General features: G+C 38.5%; 3 protein-coding genes across 7 annotated transcripts; 2 read left to right on the plus strand and 1 right to left on the minus strand.

The window, feature by feature from the left end:
* The first annotated feature begins 1,800 nt into the window (after positions 1-1,800).
* morn4 (MORN repeat containing 4) lies at positions 1,801-7,545 on the plus strand. Of its 3 annotated transcripts, none has more exons than XM_086093785.1 (5): positions 1,801-1,868; positions 2,831-2,911; positions 3,982-4,096; positions 4,186-4,295; positions 4,365-7,545. In XM_086093785.1, exons 2-5 carry the CDS (start codon positions 2,845-2,847, stop codon positions 4,511-4,513), a joined length of 441 nt encoding a protein of 146 aa, XP_085949911.1. In that variant the 5' UTR covers positions 1,801-1,868; positions 2,831-2,844; the 3' UTR covers positions 4,514-7,545. The 3 variants fall into 3 exon arrangements, with proteins under 3 accessions (XP_085949911.1, XP_085949909.1, XP_085949910.1); XM_086093783.1 differs by having other exon boundaries at positions 1,802-1,868; positions 2,708-2,911; XM_086093784.1 differs by having other exon boundaries at positions 1,824-2,911.
* Positions 7,546-9,192: 1,647 nt separating this feature from the next.
* Positions 9,193-13,085, plus strand: st3gal7 (ST3 beta-galactoside alpha-2,3-sialyltransferase 7). Of its 2 annotated transcripts, none has more exons than XM_086093660.1 (8): positions 9,193-9,293; positions 9,445-9,592; positions 9,794-9,944; positions 10,011-10,351; positions 10,544-10,730; positions 10,797-10,937; positions 11,008-11,160; positions 12,194-13,085. In XM_086093660.1, exons 2-8 carry the CDS (start codon positions 9,456-9,458, stop codon positions 12,278-12,280), a joined length of 1,197 nt encoding a protein of 398 aa, XP_085949786.1. In that variant the 5' UTR covers positions 9,193-9,293; positions 9,445-9,455; the 3' UTR covers positions 12,281-13,085. The 2 variants fall into 2 exon arrangements, with proteins under 2 accessions (XP_085949786.1, XP_085949787.1); XM_086093661.1 differs by having other exon boundaries at positions 9,821-9,944.
* Positions 12,670-22,113, minus strand: hps1 (HPS1 biogenesis of lysosomal organelles complex 3 subunit 1). Of its 2 annotated transcripts, none has more exons than XM_086093658.1 (18): positions 21,970-22,113; positions 21,019-21,190; positions 20,803-20,937; positions 19,889-20,031; positions 19,609-19,717; positions 18,478-18,638; positions 18,290-18,392; positions 17,872-17,950; positions 17,340-17,395; positions 17,079-17,246; positions 16,822-17,001; positions 16,583-16,659; positions 16,369-16,506; positions 14,831-14,896; positions 14,578-14,722; positions 14,167-14,280; positions 13,392-13,474; positions 12,670-13,329 (listed from the first exon to the last, which is right to left on the minus strand). In XM_086093658.1, exons 2-18 carry the CDS (start codon positions 21,133-21,135, stop codon positions 13,167-13,169), a joined length of 2,037 nt encoding a protein of 678 aa, XP_085949784.1. In that variant the 5' UTR covers positions 21,136-21,190; positions 21,970-22,113; the 3' UTR covers positions 12,670-13,166. The 2 variants fall into 2 exon arrangements, with proteins under 2 accessions (XP_085949784.1, XP_085949783.1); XM_086093657.1 differs by having other exon boundaries at positions 14,530-14,722.
* Between the last annotated feature and the right edge of the window lie 402 nt (positions 22,114-22,515).

Genomic DNA, 22,515 nt, shown 5'->3' on the forward strand with positions numbered 1-22,515 from the left:
TGCAAATCCAAACTGTATCAAACTATTATAAAAAAAAAAATAAAAGCAGATATGTCTCTTTAGGTTTTCTACCTCACAGTAAGTTCCATTCACAATTAAATGGCCATCATTACACTTATTCATTTCATAGCTCTCTGAGCTGAACTCTTGCGAGATTCACTGACAGGTCAACTTCCAACATTTTGGGGTTAAACTACAAATTGTACAACTTTGGCATGCAGTTCCACTGTTTACCATTACCAAAGTAGTACAGTATGGTACATGTTGACCTACATACTAATATTACTGTACATATTACACATATTATTTTAATTTGCCGGGGAAAACAACAAACATTGTTCCTATTGTTTTAACTACAGTAAAAAAAAAAAAAACTTAAAATTGAAGCTGCCGCTAATAGGGCAGAAACTATGTAATATGTATGATGTGTATTACACTTCTATTTGTGGTGGAGTGACCTATTTTGTAACCAGGACAACAATTCAAACTATTTGTTTTATCCAACAACAAACAGCCTCAGAATTCTATATAATTATTTATTATTGATAGCTGAGAGGTCATAATAGTCATGATGGAGCCACGTGGGATCGTTTATCACTGCCTTATCATCTTTACGCAGACTCATTACACAACCATAATAAAGCGTGACTTAATCACAAGCAAGCTGCTCTCTGGAATAATTGCTCCCCGCAGATGAATATGATGTGAAACAGACATGGACTGCAGATTGAACGCTCCAACATCCTCATTCAAGAGACACAACAGTGAGAGGATTACGCTTAAAATTAAGTGAATTAAATTAATATAATGATAGTACAGTTACGGTTGTATGTCCTATTTGTTTTGTATTTCTGCTATATGTAGGCCTTCATATAGAAAGGAACCTTATGTGCTATCTTAAAGGGAAAAAGTACTTCCCTCTCTATAAGGATGGAGAACCATGTGATTTTCCTCAACCAATCAGAAAAAAGGCAACCAGACACCCTGGACTGGTCATCAGTCATTTGCACATACAGGTATTTTTAACAAAGACAAATCATCAAACACACCTATGGATGATTTAGTCGTCGATGAACCTAAGAAACACATTTTTGAAATGTGTACCTGGAGTAAATCCACGCAAGCAACATGAAAACTCCACAGAGAAATGAACTGAACAGAACTGTGAGGCAGCTGTGCTATCCACTATAGAGCACCATGCTGCCTAGTCTAAAATCAGATCAAATGATAGATGGGCTCCTACTATATATATATTATTCTATAATCCACAAATCCTTGTCAACACCCCCATGAATATCCCTACCTATTATTAGAATAATTAACATTCCTGGATGCTGTTTTATGGTTACAATAAAACCCAGACTTTATTCAAATTGTTCCAATCTTTACACATGACATACATAATAAATGTAGCCTGGAGGATATTGAAGTGTAGCCTGCTGCTCTGCCGCTGTAATGAAGCACCGCGTGTCCAACCAGACAGTCTTTTTTGAATGAGCAAATACACTCAGGCGATGAAAAAGTAACAGGGGCAGCTCGCCATGGTGCTGTTGTAGTGATGCCTCCGTTGTCTGTCGGACGTTTGTGAGCTATAACAGGAAAAAAGCCACCAGCCCTAAAATACGAGCATGTCATAGCATCACTATTACACATCTTTTCAGTTCATCTAAATACATTTTACAATGAAATAGACATCATTTTCGAGGCGAGGTGTTTGTAATATTTATTAAATGTTTCTAAGTAGAAACTCAATTTTACAAGAGCCGCCTGAAGGTAGCATACGGTCCTCAGCCGGTTATATTTTTTTTACGCCCCTCGGCTGCTCTACATCGCCTACATGCTTCTGAGACAACAAACGTAGCGTACAGGTAAATAAATAAGCATTTATAAGCTTAAACCTGCTCGCTTTTTAGTGCACAAATGTGCCTTTAGAGGTGACAATTGACTCGATAGTAAAAGCGGTATACTGCATATCCATTTCCGTGCATGGACGCTTAATCTAAACACACACATTCACTATTTTGATTTTTTCCCTTTAACAACAACAATACTAATAGCCTTTTATTCGATATTTTTATAATAGCAAGCGTGGGCGTAAAATGATACCTGGCTGCCATTCTGTAACACTTGTTTGCAGCAGCATTTGGAAATAGTTACATTCTCTCGTTTGTTATGTTTTTAACAAAAAAATTAAAATCAATTCTGTGTGGCATCACAACGTCATGCATACCCTGTGGTTTTATATACGCCAATGCAATTTCCAACAATTGATGGCATCAATGTGCATCTTAATCAACACAGTGTAAATTTCACAAAAGATAAAAACATTTATGAGGTTTATTTGTATTTTTTTCATTTAATTAAGCATTATTGATTCATTGTAAGTATATTCTGTTTATTTGCACGTGTCCACCTAACATGGTTGAAAAAAGGTCACATTGTCATGACAATAGTTGTATTTTGTGTGTGCGTGTGTGTGTGTGTGTGTATGTGTGTGTGGTAATATAGACTGAGGCTAGCTCCAACTACATTGACAACATTAATGTCCACCGTTGGGTCAACACACTGGAAAACCTCAATTTATGTTGTATATTTGACTAAAATGATCACTTGAGTGACAAATTAATATTTAATGACAGTATAATAATATTCTGTTCTCATGTGTCCATCCAACTTGGTGACATGTATGACTAAATGACCCAAACAGATGCTTCTCCTTTTCTCCGGTGACACCGATAATCCCATCAGGGTGGTTTGTCTCTGTAGCAGTGCCCATCAAGTGAGAGGTCAAAGGTAAACCTCATGTACAGTACATGGATGTGTTTGTCAGATAGCGGGGGCGACATGACTCTGACCAGAGGCTCCTTCACCTACGCCACTGGAGAGGAGTACCATGGCGAGTGGAAAGGAGGCAAGTGAACGTCCTCACTCATTTAAATGTCTACTTTCTCTCTCTTGTTTCTTGAGTTTATGTGAGGGGCAGGGTACACACTGGAAATGTCGCCAGCCAACTGCACAAGACGTATAGACAAACAATCATTCACACTCGTATTCACAGCTATAGATAATTAGTCTTCAGTGAACCTAGCATGGATGTTTTTTTTTTAAATGTGAGATATAAGTAAACAGTAAGAAAATAATCTTCAAGATGTTTATTGCTACCCCGTAGATCAGTGTCAAACTACAGTAAATATAAATTAATTAGAATTAATTAGTGTAGATTTTACCTTGAAGCAGAATCATGAATTCTTCGCGAAGTCTTGTTTTGGACACTGTGGGGTATCATGGGAAAGCAAGAGCATTCCTCGGCTGATTCCTAAAGCAGAAATCCCTGCTAAATATCAGCTGGATTAGAGTACAGTTAATTCCCGTCACACAGGAGGCAGATGGGACTCCTAATTCACTGCTAAACCTTTAGCTGACAGTGGGGAGGTGCAGAGGGAAGTTTACAGTGATTCACGTGACAGACACTAGCAATACTGATCGGAAAAGCCTTCACTTTTTGGGGGGCCGCTCGTCTGTATAAATGACTCTTAAAACATCCGTTTACATATAATGGGAAATTGGCTTTGTAATGAATTGTATATTCATAGTGTGGAATTAAACAACCAAGTAAATATTTAGTTATTTGTTTATTTGTGTGTGTGAGCAAGCGGTTCTGCATTTCAGCCCCACTGGTGAAAACAGTCAGGCAAAATCCAATTACTCATCGGCAAACCCATTTGTAAGCAACTCATTGGCAAGATCCAAATTACTGTTTGTCAATCTAACGGAAGCTGGCCACACCATTGGCCTAGGACTATGTGAGGCGAGATGAGAACTGGATCACTGTGCAAGTCAGACCACCAGGTGTGTGTGTGCTGTAAAATGAAGTCTATAATTCTTTATAATATAGTTATTTAGATGAATACATGCCACGTTCATGTTATTAAGACGCATGGTAACTTCTTTATTTCTTTTGTTCTTCTGCTGGTTTTCCAGGTCGGAGGCATGGCGTCGGCCAGCTCAAGTTCCAGGATGGAACGTGTTTCTCAGGGCAGTTTGAGGACGGCCTCTTCCATGGTGCCGGAGTCCTGCTCTTTACAGATGGATCAAGGTGCGCAGGCAAGAGGAAGGCGCTTTGTCCTCATTCAGACTACCAGTGATCTTTTCATCTTGAATCTTGTTGTTTTGGTGCTCTGGCAGGTACGAGGGGGAGTTTGCTCACGGAAAGTTCCAGGGCCTAGGCATCTTCAGTCGGTTTGACGGCATGAAGTTCGAGGGAGAATTCAGAGACGGACGTGTGGAGGGATACGGTAAGTCCAACGCTACGCTATAACATCTGGACATTGTGCTTGAACATCATGAGCTCCGTCTGCCTCCAGGACTATTGACGTTCCCACACGGAACACACGGCATTCCACGCAATGAGGGCTTGTTCCAAAACCACAAACTCCAAAGGCGAGAAAAGTGTCGCGGCGTGGTGCAGAGGGCGCAGGCGTCGGCCACCAACGCTCGCAGTGTCGCTCTTTGACTCTGGCTAACCTCGACATCAATGTCATGGTATTTGCTTGTTCTAGGAGTGCCTCAGGGAGGTAAACTCCACCCTCTCATGCTCCTATTACTTCATGTCCTCATCACTTCTTTTGATTGATTTATGAAACGCACAAACTTTTAACCACGTTTTCTTTACAGCAGTCACACACTCATTTACAGTTTGTTAGCGGGCTAATATTTAGCTAGACGACAACAAAATGCTAAGAAAGAGAATAGATAGAGCTTATTTTACACATTATAGCCTATGAGACCTGCAGTATAAAGGACTATTTGGGTCAGCTAAAAGAAACTACATGGATAAAATGGTAGAAATATGAGAATAAAGTTAGAATGCTTCTCAAAAGTTAAAAATTTACAAGAGAAAGAAAGCATAATTTAACAGAAGAAAGATGCACATTTTTAAAGAACTGAGTAAATTCGTAATAAGGTCATAATACTACAAATAAATAATTTTATAACAACAAAGTCTTAATTTTACAGCAATAAAGTAATAAGTAATTAATAACGATGTCATGAAATAATGATAAAGCCGTCTGTCTTTTCATGCCCAGTGCAAGTCTACTGTGTGCAAAGTTGGAGTTTTCTTTCTTTTGGTATTTTGACTGACTTGTTTGTCAGCCAATGGAATCGGCTCCCCTCATTCCCTTTTAAATTCAGCGCACGAGAGAGGTGTGCGGTCTACATGGCGTGTAGATGCAAAGTAAAAGTAATTACAAAAATATTTCCACTTGTGGATGATTTAAAGTTGGCCGCTGTGGAGTCGGCACCCTCAAAAACCATAGTTGTGCCACAGTCAAGGGGGATGCTTTTAAATGTATTGATGATAATAAAAATGTGTTCAATTGATTGATTTCTACAATGATTCAGAGGGACTGAAACATTTAATACACCAAAATCACGTTACGCCACCTGCGCCACAACTTAGACCTGCTTTTAGCTAGTCTAATTTCTAGTCTTTGTTCTGTCTACAAATTGTCAGGTGCGCCAGGGCATGTAATAGAGAACACCTTCGGTTTGACAAACACCCAGCGAGGTGTAATGCAGTCTGCCAAATTTCACAACACGGGAAACTAAAGTTGCCTCGGCACAAAGATGAAGATGCGCCAGTTTTTATGTCGTGCACACATATGCCAGTCTATGAAAATAGGTCCCGTAATGATATGAGGAAAATATCAGTTTTATCGGAGTAATGTAACTTTGTTCTGAGAAGTCGTACATGCCAAAGGTCGAAATTTTATCCAGAAAAAGATCTGCCATTTTACAAGGGAGCATATTGGAAAAATATATTTTTGGGGTGAATTTAAGGGGATTTTTTTTTTGTGAAGATAAATTGTAAATACAAATTTTACAAATTTTCTGACAAAAAGTCCTAAATCCATTGATTTTTAATAATCACACTTTTTGTTTTCAAGGCATTTCTTGTAATTTTGTTCTCATAAGTTCTTTCCAGCATGGCCTCTAATAGTCCTGCATACTTCAGTAAAAAAAAACATTTTGACTTTCACTTACCATTTATTAGTTCGACCTAACTTCAAATGATGCCCTGCAATAGTTTCTCTTTTATTATTACCAAGAGGGGATTATTGTTCTATATAGAATGTAAACGAGTGAACGTTTTTTTTTGTTTTATTATTACATAAATGCAGAAAATAATACCCTAACCTTATGATCTCCATGACGTAATGGAGTGTTGTTTTTACATTGCATAGGTTTAATTTTTATATATCGAATCGAGATACAATGCACTTAAAAAACGCAGTGACAGATCTCATTTTATTCGAGGAATGCATTTGCTTCGTTCCACTTTTGCCTTAAAGACATTTTTTGGGTACAACAAGCTCATGTCATCATCCGTGGCTCCTCCTCTGCATCATTGGCATCATCAACGCAAGTGTGTGTGCGTGAGTGTGCGTGTCACACTAATGGATTTGTGGTGCGTATTTGAAGGCTGCCTTCACTTTGACAGACACGTTGCTAAGCTGCGACTGCGGAGATCCGAGCGGCACTCGCTCAAGTGTCTGTGGAAAAGACTGCAGAGATGATTTCATTGTACGTTGTTCACAGTAGACGCACTGCTTATCCAGATATCTTCAAACTTGATGTAGTAAAAAAATAAAATAAAATGCATTTATTCCAGGACCTAAACTGAGGCAGCTGAAATACTTTATGTACAGTTTGTGTGTGTTTTTGTGAGGTGCACAGTGATGGTATTGACTTGGACCTACTGTACTGTATATCAGATACATTAAGACGTGATGCACACAGGCCACATCATAACTAGTGTGTGATGACAAATAGGCCTTAAAAAGTGTTGGTACACGTTTTCCGGTTGCCTGCTTCCAACTTCCAACCAAAGAGACAATCCTGTGATACAATAATGGATGTGTAAATCATATAACTGGCGATAAACAAGTGATGAGACAAAAATGACAAATCATTGCAGACACAAATGAGACGTAAGTGACATCAGATTTTAGCTGTAAATTTTCTCCAAATGTCTTGCATATTATTGTTGTACTCATTACAGCTATCATTTATGAGGGTTCAAAAAACAACAACAACAATATAAGCTCCTATGTTCGCTTGCTTTGAATTATGCCTATTAGTAGCATTAGAGTGCTGCAGAGTACAATTGTAAAGATTGGGTTGGAAAAATGCAGAGCGGTGCATCTTTCCAAAAGCGCACCGGGATCATTTAATATTCTCTCTGTATGTGCAATGTGTGCTACAGTATATGTTTTCATTTTTATATCATTTTATTTGATTATTTTCATTTCGAGTGTGTTACCAACAACAACAAGAAAAAGAAACATGTATGGTGCTTAATATCGCCGTGCCTCTCCAGACATTCACCTGCCAGGCAAATATTGTGATGGTTACACCATTCATTTTTTTATTTCGTTTTTACAGTCACAAGTTCATAATGTGACTTTGAGAGAAAAACAATGGACAGAAACATATGTGGCATATATAAAGGGATGTTCAATAAAGTCTTGTCTTGAAAAGAAATGTGTGGTTTTGGCTGCATGATTTTTTAGTATGATTTTGTACCCATTCTATGCAAATGTAATTAAGAACTAAATGCAGTGTTTATCTTTCTATCTATTAGTGCTGTCAAACAATAATTTTAAAACTGATTAATCTCATAATTTTCTGTAATTAATTGGATTTTTCTACTTCTATTCTTGTAATGAATGTATATTTATATTCACAGACTATTTAAATAGCTTTCTTTAGTCCTTGAGTATAGTTTGAATATACGGTACAGTGGCTGTTTGTTGTTGTTGTTGTTTTTACACTTATAAGACAATTAAGGGACGTTAAACATCTTTCCTAGTCTTCACCTATGCACACATGCATACAAAGACTATTTGACATTCCTGAATACTTTAGAGAGACTAAAGATAAGGCTTTACTCCAGTTGCTCACCACATGCAGTTCCAGGCTGCTTATCTTTTTCCTCAGCTCTGTGGGATCCTCTCATTGAGTCTGGTACAACATCATATAACGCCTGCGGACAGACACAAATATGGCTGCACAAGAGAGCTGATGGTGAACAAATTAATGGGAAAGTATTACTAAAAATAGCATTGTGGTGACCATATGCATTCTGTAGGGAATCAACCGCAACACATGTCATATTTAATAGTGGGCATCTTTCAGGGAAGCTTGATTTTGTCCATTAGTTTTTAAAATAATCAAACTAATGAGGGCTTAAGTTGCATATGACAGTCTGTTAAAGTGAATGCAGAACAGTACAAATGCTAATAGTACAGTCGGATTGGCAAAGTTAAAAGAAAACACACAAAGTAATACAAAAATACATTAAAAGTGAAGAAAATAGAAATAAATACATTACAAATAAATGCAATATATACATAATATATGTATTCAAACAAAAAATAACTATAATGGTGAGGGTTGCACTAAAAATGACTGAATTGAACTGAAGGTTAGTAATGATGTTGTGGGTGTGTTCATGTTTGTCAATCTTGTCATTATCAATATAATTATTATTTGTAATTATAGTTAAACATTTAGCCAATTCACAATGACCAAAGAACCAAATGTAACAGGAGGGTTAAAGTGCTTGAAACCAAGCAGGTTCTTTACTGAAAGGCCATACTGACAGTGCATGTAAAGAATCCACTCACCGGCCAGCCACAACATTACAGTAGATACAGTACACAGGTACATGGACTACATTTACAAATACCTCATTATGAGCTGTACTATTTTGAATAGAAATATTAGCAATAAAAGAAATGCAATAGCAGTGAATTAAACTGCTTTTTCTAACATTTTGGCTGTCTCAGAAATGCCTCCCAGTCTGATGAGTGTATGCCACACCCTGCTAACTCGCCTAAGTCATGTACTAAAGGTGTGTTCCATTGAAAAGCATGTAAACATCACTTTACATTAAATACAATCCATCAGGGGTTGTTTCAGTTGTTCTAATTGGTGAATAAGTATAACACAATATGGTGACCTCTTTTTTCTTTTTTTTAATTGCTGTATATATTGTAAGATTTGTATTTATTTATTATTATTGTTGTTATTTTCTAACAGTTACTCCAGGACTGTGGATGACCTAAGCAGACATGTGTTGACACAGTGTCCAAGCCTCTCGTTAATGTATAACCAGTTTTAGTCAGAGGGGTGAGGTAGAAAGCAGCTGCAGCCATTTTAACCACACTGGACATGAACCTTCCGCCATGTTGGAGAGACTTCATGATCATTAGAGGACTCCCTGACAGGTATTTAACTCATTTTCATCACTTTTGAATTGTCTGGCTATAAAATGTTGTCTTGCTTATTTGAACTTATCAGCGAAAACAAACAAATACAGTACAGTACTGCATTTTTGTTGTTTTGAAAGTAAAAGTACTCAACTTGTGTGTGTTGGAGGTGTCGTTACCATGGTGACCCTCAAGCGCTTGAGTGTAGAAGACCCCCAGGATGTTTCTCCTCTTTTGCCTGAGGCTGCAGAGCCGGAAGTGACGACGCCTGACGCACACAACGAAGCAATGCCATGCAGAGACTTTTTCATCAGCAGGTAAAACAAAACAAAAAAATCCATCCATCCATTTTTCAAATCGCTTATCTTCGCATATTTTTTAGTTAGTATAGTTTCTTGAGAGCCTTAATAAAAACTGAACTGTTAAAAAAAAAGTTTCCTTACCCTAGCTCTACTGCATCTTGACTGTGCTGGTGTCAAGTGAGTGTACATTTTTGGTGACTGTACTGTATACTCTAGAGCTAATAATGTGGTGATGTCACCCAGGACTGAGAATGCTGTCCTCAGTGTGCTTCTACTGGTTGGATGCTACTCTGCTATTCTGATTCCAGCATATTTCCCTCTGCATAAATTCGCTATAACTGATGAAGAGTATCCCAAACCCAGAGAGGTGCGTATGGACACACACACATAAACCCATATTTTCATTGTATCAATCCACTCTTCTCCTCTTCAGGATGTGCTGAACCATTCGGCCTGGCTGCTATCAGGCCGGTGTCAACGTCGCTGGTGCGTGGAGCGCCTTAAGCGGCTGCCATGCTCCTCGGCCCTGACAGACATCCCCGTGTTCCTGCGGCGAGTAGGCAGCGCCGTCTCTTGGGACGCGCCCCCTCCTTTGGGGCTCCGCGGGAGCCGAGGGAATTTGGAGCGGGCTCTGGCCTCTCTGCCTCAGCCCGCCCCGCCTCGGTCCCTACGGAGAGACGGCAGCTGCAGAAGATGCGTGGTGGTGGGCAGCGGAGGGATCCTCCACGGGAGCCATCTTGGATCTCATATAGATCAATATGATGTCATCATCAGGTGTGTTGGCAACTAGAGCACAAGCAACCGAGGAGTTATTGAAAGAATATTTATTCAAATAAAAGATCAATAAAATAATAAATAAATAATACTTCTTAAAGATGAAATGCTGATCTGTACTGAGTGATTATTTCGCGTATCACAAGAGGGAGCCAACGTAGCACACTTCTGTTGTTTGTTGACATCATTCAGGATGAACAACGCTCCAGTGCTTGGCTACGAGAGAGACACTGGTTCTCGCACAACAATCCGCTTGATGTATCCAGAGGGAGCACCCAGCTCCGCCAACGAGTACAACAAGACCTCCATCGTTGCTCTTGTGGTCTTCAAGAGTCTCGACCTGGACTGGCTAACCGCTGTCATCACCAAACTACCTCTGGTGGGTCCGTACCTGCAGCCGAACCAGGAGCGTTAAATAAAATGAACACAATCACATGTTTCGTAGGGGTTCTGGTCCAAGTTGTGGTTCTGGAAGGAGGTGGTTGATGATATTCCCTTGAGAGCAGAGAACTTCCGGATCCTCCATCCGGAGATTATTCGTAAGACTGGAGAAGTCCTGCAGAAATATTCACAAAAACAAGGAAATGTGAGTATTTCTTTACCGAGCGGACGTAGCAGTAGACAGTAGTTCATAGTGAGCATGTGTTGTGTTGAAGTCAATGGTGCCCACGCTGGGGGCTGGCGCTGTGGTGATGGCTCTGCAGCTGTGTGACCACGTCAGCCTGGCAGGCTTCGGGTACAACATGCAGCACCCTCATGCTCCTCTTCACTACTACGAGACCATACGCATGGCCGCCATGAAGGCTCAAGTGAGTCCACCGTGGTCCTTTGTACATCACATTATATTACATAGGTCACATCACACCTTACAGAAGGCTGACATGTTTCGCAGCCATCTTTCTGTTATGGATACCCGAAGGGGATGAACTTTGTGAACGTAATTAGCCTCAGGTGGTGTTTGGAGCTAATGTCGAACCCAATGGGTCAACCACCACTTACCTTGCACAGCTGTGTTGCTGAATCCTGTTATTCCTGTCACCCTCTGCTTTGCTCTCGCTAGGTTTGGCTAGCTTCTAACGCTAGCCTCTTGTTAGTTGCTCCAGCGAGCTCTTGCTCGCCACTCTTGCTCGATCCCGCCAGCCCCTGCTCACTTGCTAACCCATTCAAAAATAACTGGTAGTAATTGGTAGTAGGCTTGCGAAGTGTGGTCTTTTATGAGGCACTGTAGTGTGCGTGCTTCGTTGCATAGTTCACCATTAGATAGCACTAAATCCTAAAAAGTACTTTATTACATTTCTGAGCTGTAAAAACATTTGGAGACAATCAAAATGCACTTTTTTTCTTTGGACAAACAAACATTTTGCAATCTTCTTATATAAAAAAATATTCATTAGCTCAGTATAATTTAATGTGGATCCAGACTTTATCTTAGGCCTACTTCTTTTCAAATAAACACTTTCTCAATCCAAAAAATTTGGTTCAGATGCAGGATGTTTTCTTTTTTTTCCCATAAACATGGAAGATTTGCACACCCAAGATACGTTGAAAAAAAACTAATGTGCAATATTTTATTATTTTTCTTACCAACTTGTTGAATTTTGGTTTACATCCAGGATTTTGTCTTTCAATAAAATCCATCGACTTAAGTGTGAACCCAAGAAATATTCAGAAAAATATATACAGTACTGTACAGTACACCAAAAAAAATGAAAATAAAGACTTCACAATTTCCCACAAGCTCCAATCCAGGCACATGCAAGAGTTGGGTGCAATTGTGTGCTGATCCATTGTTTGGCCTTGGAGGAGGTGAGTGCTCTACTTTGTGTGCTGTTGTACCTGCAGGTGGTTCATGACGTCAGCTCTGAGAAGCTCTTTCTGAGGGAGCTGGTGACAGCTGGCGCCGTCAGCGACCTCACGGGAGCGCTGTGAAGCGGACGCGCAGACGCTGACTCTAACATGAACTCAACACGTGCCTGCCTCCTCCTACTTCTTCCCGCCATCAGCCTATGATGATGATGATGATGGTGGTGAAGAGGACACTGACGATGATGTCCTACATTACTGCGGCCATGCAGCTGCTCTGAAGCGGCAGGGACTGACCTTTAAAGCACAACATCCCCGGGGTCTGTCAGAGAACTTAGCGGATTCATCTCTGAAAGGTTAGAAGACAAGCTCAGACTGTAGCGGCTTGTCTTCAAAGGAAGTGATATCATCATCCTGCATGTACAGTATATGGGGTAATAGTACCATCATACTGTGCCACTTATGGGCTTTATGGGCATTAATCTGTTCCAGCACCCCAAAAAACATCAATAGAATTGTTTATAAGCAATTTTTTTTAATAAGATAAGAAAAACAGCGCTCTACAGAAGCATTTCATAAAATCATACAGTAATAACACAATTAAATAGAATGTAAAGAATGAAACTGTTGCAAGGACATTGTTTTGCTCTGCATTGCGTGATTTAGCCACCAGGGGTCATTATAATACATTCAGACATACTACACGCAGATTTGATGAACTAAAATGTAGTAATATTAGTCGTTTTAGTCAAGGACAAAGAATATATGACTGTGAGTATTGTTGTCTGTATGAGTTTCTACCACTTGAGTTCAAGCAGAAGTTGTTTAAAGTTTCAAGATGACCGCTACTTGAAGCTAGTTTCATTAGCTTGTTTATGGTGTTTTGCATTGTGTTAGCAAAAAGATTAAATAAAAAGCAACTGTCATGAAAGTGTAAAAAAAATATATATTAAAATGTGCAAAACAAAGAAGGGTGCGTAATACAGTATGTGCCGTGGTCTTAGCTGAGCCTTTAGAGGAGTGGGTTCCGCGAGGGCTCCCACAGCTTGCTGGCTAGCTGTCTGCAGTGCTGCAGGATTATGTCAGTGGGGATGACGCCCAAATGCACGGTGAACAGCTCGTAGCACTTCACCACCTCGCCCGGGTGGCTCTTACTGTAGTAGCGCAGCAGCTTCCTGAGGACACACACAATGTGGGTTTAAATGCTTTTAGAATAGTTCTGCTGAGGTTCTCTTACCTGTAGTAGTCCCAAGCAAGCATCCCGATGGGGGCTGAGTCATCGGGTAGGACGGGCATTTCCACTGCCTCCAACTTGTAGCCCTGATGGGTTAACCAGCACACCAGACAGGTAAAGGGGTGGGCAAGCTTTTGGGCTCATGGGTCACATTTGATGAGATGAGCGACATCAAAAAGTTTAACTGTGTAGGTAAAATAGTTTATTTTAAATCAGTCAGAAATGATGCTCACACAACTTTGTTCCAGGATTTTTAAAAATTGTTTTCTTTGCATTTTCCAATAATTTTCTCACCAACTATCTTTTTTTAATTATTGTTTTTATTGATGTACATTTTTTTAACTATTAATTTTTATTGTTGGATCCATTTTTATTCATACAATAAAAAAAGTTTTTTTAATTTTATTATTCAAAAGTAATTTAATCTAATTAATTTACCAATGAATACTTTTTCAAAAATATTGAATATACATTATATGAAAAAATACTTATTTTACTTTTTTTTTTAATTCACAAAAATTAGTATCTAAGGAGATAAATCAATTATTTTATTTTTTAATAAATCAAGGAATTTTAATAAAACGGATTTCAAGGACGAAACCACTAAATTATTGCAAACAAAAGTTACAGCATTGTTGATAAAGTAAGTGCTCGCAGGCTGCATTAAGAGTGCTGTATGTATGAGCTATGTCAATAAAGTTCAAAGACTGGTGTCACAAAAGATAGATTTCAAACCCAAACAACAAACCCTATTTTCTTAAAAACCAAACAAACTTACGGTTTCATTTTCAAACCAGAGGAAGTAGCAGAAATAGAAGTCGCCATCTCGCAGCGTGACAGTGGAGTAACCCTTTTGGAGGTAGCGCCGCGTTGTGCTCACCAGCCTCCAAACCTTGAAAGCAAGATGAACACATTTATAGTCGTGTATGCACGCTCAGTGGATACAACATTAGACACAATTTTGCAATCCAGTGAGATCCAATACTGTATGTACATAAGCTATTAACAATCACTTTTGACTGATAGTGTATTGTGGTGTACCTAAAGAAATGTCCGGTAAGTGTGGATGATGACAAACTGAATAGAGCCAATAAGTCTCCAACTGTGAGGAGGATTAGTAGTGACGGTGTTGCTAGGATACCGAGTCAATCGTCCGCAGTTGAACACATTTGAGTGACGTGCGCCTCGCCTTGTTTTTGATAAACTGAGCCACCGGCCCTTTGCCCAGCTCCGATGTTGTATGCTCGGTGACGTTGAGGGACGGCGCGATCATCTGGCCCGTGGATCGATCCACGCAAATGAAGTGGATGAGGCCTGGGAATTCCTCCAGGTACGTGCAACAATGAAGTGGGTCAAGGACAGTAAAAGCACTTACAGATGTATTACTAAACACAAGTACAGTACAAATCAATGATATCAGGGTTGATTCCATGATAGGATATGACACCATAGTAATGTTTCTCTTGCTTTTCACGAGCAAGAAGTCCTTCCAGTCCATCAGCTTTTCCCTGGGAGAGAAGACAGAAGAGGTGCACAAAAAGAAAAAATTCAATTCAAAATGCAGATGTGTATTATGGAAGAGTTCACTTACACAGAAAATAGCCTATTTTGCAAATTCTGGCCGGGGGAATTTGTTTACTCAAAAGCAGAAAAGAGTGGCCTTTTGGAAATATTATCAAACAATGTGACTGGTATATTTCAAAATTCTAACAAAAAAATGAAAACTTTTACTGCACTGGGCAGAACAAATAGTTCCGTAGATAGTAAGGCTTTTTTTTTTTTAAACCACCATGTTTAGTAAGCCATTTTTTTTAAACGGCCATGTAAAGTAAAGCGTTTTTTTAACGGCCATGTATAATAAGGCGGGTTTTTTTAAACGGCCATGTATATAGTAAGCCGTTTTGTTTTTTTAAACGACCATTTAATATAAAAATGCACACAACATTGTGGAATGAGCACATCGATTGAACTCTTTGTTAAGATTACATACGAACATAGCATCTCTAATCCTGGGAAAGGAACCTTTAAAGGCCCCCCCCCCCCAAAATATCAAAGGAATTTATTGTTTTTTTTATGATTTAAAGCAAATATACTTTTTAGGGTTTTTGCAAGTATCAGCAAATCTAATTCAGTGCTTTTTAATTATGTTTTTAATGCAACATAAAACTAATTAATACCAACATCGTACTGCATAGAAACGCACATATACCATACATACATAAATGCATATATATAGGGCCATCAGTCAATGACAATTTTAAGTCGTAATTGCATGACTTCCATTATTAAATCACGATTAATCGCAAATTAATCATGTTGTATTGGTTCTAAATGTTCAATAAATGTTTTTTTCATGCGTTTCATTCTCATCAATTAACATAAAAGGGAAATATGGTTACCACGTACAAATGTAGTTATATATTTCAGTTCATTGATATGGTAATTTAATAGTAATTCTAAGTTATTTGACGTTTAAAAAGTATACTAAAAGGAGTGTGAAACATTGAGGCAGATTTGTGTTGTTGTAATGTTCTGCCACTGGGGGGCATTAGTGTTTCATGCTGGACATTGGTGACCTGAACAGTATATTTTTCTTTCCAATTTCAGAGCAATTGGTATATGGAACATGAGGAAACTCTTGGACTCCAGGCGATTTTGTTCATTATAAATTACAAGTGACTGTAGTCACCAGTCCCCACAAATACATGTTTTTAAATCACACTTATTATTTCTAAATTGTGTTATGGTGTCTCCTTTGCATAACGTTGTGTGTGAAATAATATAAGCATGAAGAAACAATGTTTTTACATCAACTGTATTCCAATTTTTAATGCCTCTACATATAATTTTTAAAGAAATCTAAGGCCTTAATTTGAGCAAAATCCACTTAATGCTTTTAATGCTTTTTCATGACCCGTGAAAAGCCAGATTTTAGTTCCTGGCGGTTACTTGGCGAAATATCGCACTGACTGATACGCACTGAAGCATGGCCTGGGCTCGCTCCTGCAGGGTGGAGGAGAGTTTCCGAGGAACATCAGCCGGTCCAGAGTCAATGAGGAAGCACTGGCGGTAAATGCCACACAGCTGGGTCTTCATGTTCTTACACCATGGGATGAGACTGTAAGGGAATTGTAGCAATATTGACAAGGCTAGACAATGGAATGGAAAGACTGAGAGTCTGCAAAGACACTCACTCTCTGTTGAAGCCAGGTCCACCTCGGGAAAAGGCTCGGTTCTTGAACTCGCTCCAGACATTTTGTAACTGTACAGACTCAATGGAAAAGGAGACAATAAAAAAAAAACCTCAAAGATGCTTTTCATCTGTAAAACAATTAAAAAACATCAATGTATTGTAAAATTCTACAGTTTTGTAAGATTATTAAGCAAAAAAGAAAACATGTGCAAAAAGATGCAAAATGATAATAAAACCTACTTGAATGTCACTAGGCCCCAGAGCTTTAATGAACTTGTCCAATTTGCTTCTGATGTCATGTATTGTCGGTTGACTTCTAGTAGCAGACGACCCTTCCTGGCCTTCACTCAAACGCTTCTCCAACTTGGCAAAGGCCTCCAGGAACATGTAGACGGACGCTGCCACTGCACTGGTGGGAATCTGATTAGATTGAGCAGATCGATTGTGTGAGCTCAAAGTAAAAAACGTACGGGTGGGAGATGTACAAGGGCACAAACCTTAGTGAGCAGCACCAGTGTTATTCCGGGCCACAGTGGCAGACAGTACATGGAGTGAGGCATCATGGGATACAGCCCCTCCTTGTGGGACACTTCGAGAAACACCCTGCGCGGCGTGGATGGATCAGGTGGAGGGACATCCAAAGTCTGCAGACTGTCTTCTGCCATCTGAACACACACGGTTCACGGTTGTATAGCTAACTATTAGACGCGTTGCAATGTGCACATACATTATAAAACATGTGAAATATGAAGACACACATGAATGTCTGGATCCACAAACTCAAACACCGTCGCTTCTTCTCTTGCTTGTTTTTCTGGAGGAACATAACGTTTAAATTATTAAGACACTTGATGACACATTTGCCACAAAAATATTACATTTACATATATTTTTAAATCACAATTAGAATTAAATGGGCACAAATAGTCATTATTTTATTTTCAAAATAAAAAAAAATTTTAACTTAAAAATACATTTTTCTATTATAATTATTGTTGATTGGCTCTGATTTTATGAAGCAAACAAAATTTTGTAATTACAGACTGAATTATGGTGTAGATTATGTTGATTTTTATTTCTCCATTGCACAATTTTTTTTAAATTTCAAGAACGGTCATACCCACCCTCCCCTGCCAAAAAAACAAAAACAAAACAACAACATTAACACAAACATTCAATCATTTCAACTTATTTCTTTGTACTTTTTTTTTAAACATATTAAAACAACAATTACTAATACAGCTTCCTGTGCATGGTCAAAATTAGGATAAAAACAACACCAGAACTCACCCGAACTGCTGGAGTTGGTAGGGGAAGGCTGAGGTGTGTAAAAGCTCTCTGGGCCTGAGCCGCTTGTACTATCAACATCCTACACATGAAAGAGACAAAGAATAATAATGGGTGATAATCATTTCAATAGTAATAATTTTAACTGACAGAAAAATAAAAGTGATAAAAAAATAAAGAAACTATCAAAAATAAAGAATTAAAAAATAAAAAAATTAAAGAAATGAAATAATAAATGTGACAAAAATCACAACATCTACTGAATAAAAAAAGGAAATACAAAAATTATTATTTTAAACCAGCTAAGGTAACTCCAGCTAGAGACTAAATGCAAAATGCATTTCGAGACCAGTAGAGAATTTAAATCCAACACAAATTACTGCACAATAGTGCTTGGTGCTAAATTACTTGGCGTTAGTACCTCAGACGCATGGTCATCTTGGTCCATGTTGCTAGGATACATGTTTTGGGCCATGATGATGAGGGCCAAGAGGTCTGAAGTGGCCAGTGTGCTTGCACTGCGGCTGTTAAGACATTCAAGGCCAAAGTGAGAATATTTCAAGTGAGATGAGTCAATGAGGACGAGTTAGGAAAGCAAGAGTGCAGCACCTGGAGTAAAAGGCCAGTAGTTTGGTGTGCACCAGGATGAAAGCATGCTGCACATCCTCTCCCGCCCTCTCCACGCTGCTGTTGAGCTGCTGAACTAAACGGCGCTCCAGGAACTCGATGCACTGCTCGCACAGCGTTGGGTGGATCAGCCTCTCCACGGCCTGACAGGGCAAAACGCTCATGTTGTCAATAGCACTACTCATCAATTGGCGCAGTGTTTCTCAACCTTTATTGAGACAAGGAACTCATTTGACATTAATTTAATCAGAAATGTACTTAGCCGGTGTTTATTGAACACAAAGCTTATATACACTCGCAGGAGGTCATGACTTATTTTGCAGTATGAATGGCCACTGGTGAATAGATTTAATGAACATTGTGCCATCTAATGGGAGAACATTTAATTGACTGATATAGATAGCTCAACAAGAAAAAAATAGTAGAAATGTAATAATAGTAAATAATTTTCTCACCAATTAAGTGGAATTCTATAATTTCCTATATCTTTATGATCTCTCAAGGTACCTAGCATGTTGCAGCTGCTTCTGTAATCTAATCGACTTGTATTTGCAACTTGTTTAAATAGATGCTGCCATCTAGTGGTTAACCCTTTCAGAATTAACACTATCTACAGAAATATGGCCAGAAATATATTGTGCCCTGAGTTTGATGTATCATTTTAAAAACAGGATGAGTTAAGAAAAATATCATTTAATATTTAAAATAAAACAAAAATTGTAGTACCTTTACCAAAATATTAATGATGCAGTTTTGACACAAACTGGACACTTCAATAGGCACCCTAACACAGTGTAATCTAATAAAATGTTTAATAATAATAATAACAATAATAATAATAGTAATACATTTTCTGAATTTTTCCACGTGAAATTTTAATCCCACTTATTTTTGGGTCATTAATATGCATCCATTTTCTATCTGGCTTGTATCCTCATTAGGATTGCAGGTGAGCTGAAACCTACCCCAGCTTTTGGCGAGATGGGGTACACCCAGGACTGACTGTCAAATTTAATTCATTTGTTTTGAAATTAAAACAACCTGGAAGAAAACCACCGTCACGTAACATATTGCATTACATGCAATCATGAAACAAACAACAATAGATTGAACCTCCACTAAGAAGCTCTGGTCGATCTCCCTGAGGTGGTTGTAGGTATCCAGCAGGCTCTGGAGATGTTTCCAAAGACGAGCCCTTTGCTCGGTGTCTTGAGGACGCAACCTAGATAGAAGCAGAATAACAAAAACACATCAATTCAGTATTTCAGGGCAGGCCAAATGTGCAGTAGAACCAGTGACGGAGACCAATAGACTTCAAAATGGATGACTCCACTAATCGGTTCAACCCCAAACATATAATATGGACTTAGTATACATTTCAAGGATGTCTTACTCTCTTCTGATCAAGCTACCGCTGAGGGTGACCATGCCAAAGAGCACCTCGATCATCTTCTTGGCCACGTAGATCTTCCTCCTCAGATCCTCTTCCTCCTCCTCGCCATCTCCGTTCATGGCAATGTAGAGACACTCGTCGAACTGGAGGAAAATACAAAGCATATCACGTTCACAAATAGGTGGGACACTTTTCCAAGTATTGTAATTCATAAGTTTTAGAATTGCACATATCAAATTATCCCAAATATGAGAAACTACGGTTTTGGGGTCAAAGGTAACATTGTGCACTACAGTGTAATCTAATGGCAGCCAGTTCAAAAATAAATGGGGGTTCTTTTTATGTTGTAATTGCAAAGCACTTTGAGTTTGTTATGTATGAAAAGTGCTATATAAATAAAGTTTGATTTCATTTTACCTTTGTGTTTCAGCAATATCAATAAAAGATATTTCTACAATATTTGTTATATTTTGTAACGCAAATCATTTTTCTTTTTGGTGTTGTAAACTTGTACTATTATTTAACTATTTAGAACATGGGCAAAATATGTGACCACAGAAACACTTTCTGTTAGGTATTCATTGACCATGCTTTCAAATGAGAATGTAATTGTGCCTGTAGTGGTGTACAACTGCACTGCATCCTTTATGACAGCTCAAAGGTAACCTTATTTAGCTGGATGCGAGGGTCATATACTGAACAGTATATTACAAACTATATGATGTAGTGCAATTCTACACCACTGCAAACTACAAGTGAAAACATATTAAGTGAATACCTCTATGACGATGTCAATCAACAGCAAACTATTGTTGATTGTGTAAATGTATCTAGTAGTTCCACAATGTACAGTATATCACACAACTAGCCAGAAGTTATATACTGATGGAGTGCCATTATTTTAAGACGAGTACCTGGTGTAGTACATAGATGTGGTTGTTCTTTGTGGTGAAGCAGGTGTAGCTATCACCCAGCCTGTCCACCATGGAGCTGCAGGAGATGATGATGGGCGCAAACAAGGTGCTGATACTGTCCTCAAAAGCTGGAAGCTTCAATACATCACATATTATAGCACAATTATTATAGATTTATTTTCAGGACGCAAATATACATGTTGTTTTCCTTGCTACCCTCTGGCCTTCCTCCTGGGCAGCGCCATACTGCTCCTGGATGCTGTGCTGGAACCCCTGGTCAGTCCAGTGGAAGAGAACCTCGGCGCTCTCGGTAGTGATGAGCAAGGCTTTCATTTGGAACAATCGCGTTCTCTTTTTACAGCCACTCTACAGCTCTGCATATATAACACTTAAAAAACAACAGCAAGTACAGTTGTAAAGTCGTCAGGGAGAAACAGAAGTGCATAAAAAGTGCTTAAATCTAATTAATTAGTTAAATTTTTCAGCAAATTAAGAGGAAAAAAACAATAGTTAGTGTATTGACATTCTTAGTGTTCTAATTCAGTTGCTGCCCAACAAAAGCAAAGACTAATGTACCGTAACTGCATCTCCAAACTATTTGTTTTGTAAACAAAGAAAACATTTTGAAGTTGTACAAAATTATATACATTCGTGTTTCTGATTAAATTTAAAGGAAAACAATAGGAATGTTTATTTTTGTTTGACAGCAATTGTTTATTTATTTATTTTTTATTCTCTATTTCCGTTGCCTATGCTGCAACTAAACCACTAGTAAAGGGTTTTAATTTGAAATTACAAATTTAACTCTATAACTCTCTGAGAGGGCTATAAAACGGTTCTTTATTTTAAAATACATAATTTTCCCCGACAGCACTTTTACTGATGTCATTACGTCGTGCAGGTGTACCTAATAAAATGTCCGTTAGGTAAATTCCTAACAAGTAACGACAATGTTATACAGGGACCGTCTGTGTTGTGTGGCACACAAATGCGTGGCTCAAAGTGGCACGTCAAATGCATATATATTTAAAATAAAATAAAATATAATGAAAGTTTTTTTATTTGTTCGCTGCAAATTAGTTCCTCAAAAAAAAGTAAAACTTCCCTGATGCACTCGTACAATTGCCACTCATGAAAAAGAATAATTTTAGGGTCAAAATGACTTACTTTGCGTTTAAATGTGCTTGCGATATCGATATTAACATCCATCGGCTTGTTCTTGCTTGTTCAGCCAGTTTGTGGACAGTCCATGTTTGAAGACTACCTCTTTCCTTGAGCAGGGTCTAGCTGCAGACCATGGGCGAGTGGAGCTCTACCGGAAACACGTGACCTCCAATTTAATCCTACGTTTTTTTTGTTTGTTTTTACCAAGCATAAACGTAACAATAACACTAAACATAACCATAATCTTAACTCAAACTAACGTTAAGTATTATTATTTGTATTTTTGAGTATATTTCGCTGTTTTAACTAAGACGATGTTGGCGCTTTCGTCACCACTGAAAACACGTGACCCACATTTGAACACCAAAGTTGTAGCGCAGCGCCACCGAATGGCGAATATAGCGTAATTTCAATACATCGTGTCTTATACGTTTCACGTTGATTTGTCTGAACTACTAGGTGGATGGAATCTGATTTATATCGCGGTGGAAATATTAATTTACAAAAGCGTTAGCCTCCGTGAATTTTGAAGTCAGAATATGCATATAT

Source organism: Leptonotus elevatus, chromosome 13 (assembly GCF_054856555.1).
Source record: "Leptonotus elevatus isolate MCC_2025b chromosome 13, RoL_Lele_1.0, whole genome shotgun sequence".
Classification (NCBI taxonomy): Eukaryota; Metazoa; Chordata; class Actinopteri; order Syngnathiformes; family Syngnathidae; genus Leptonotus; species Leptonotus elevatus.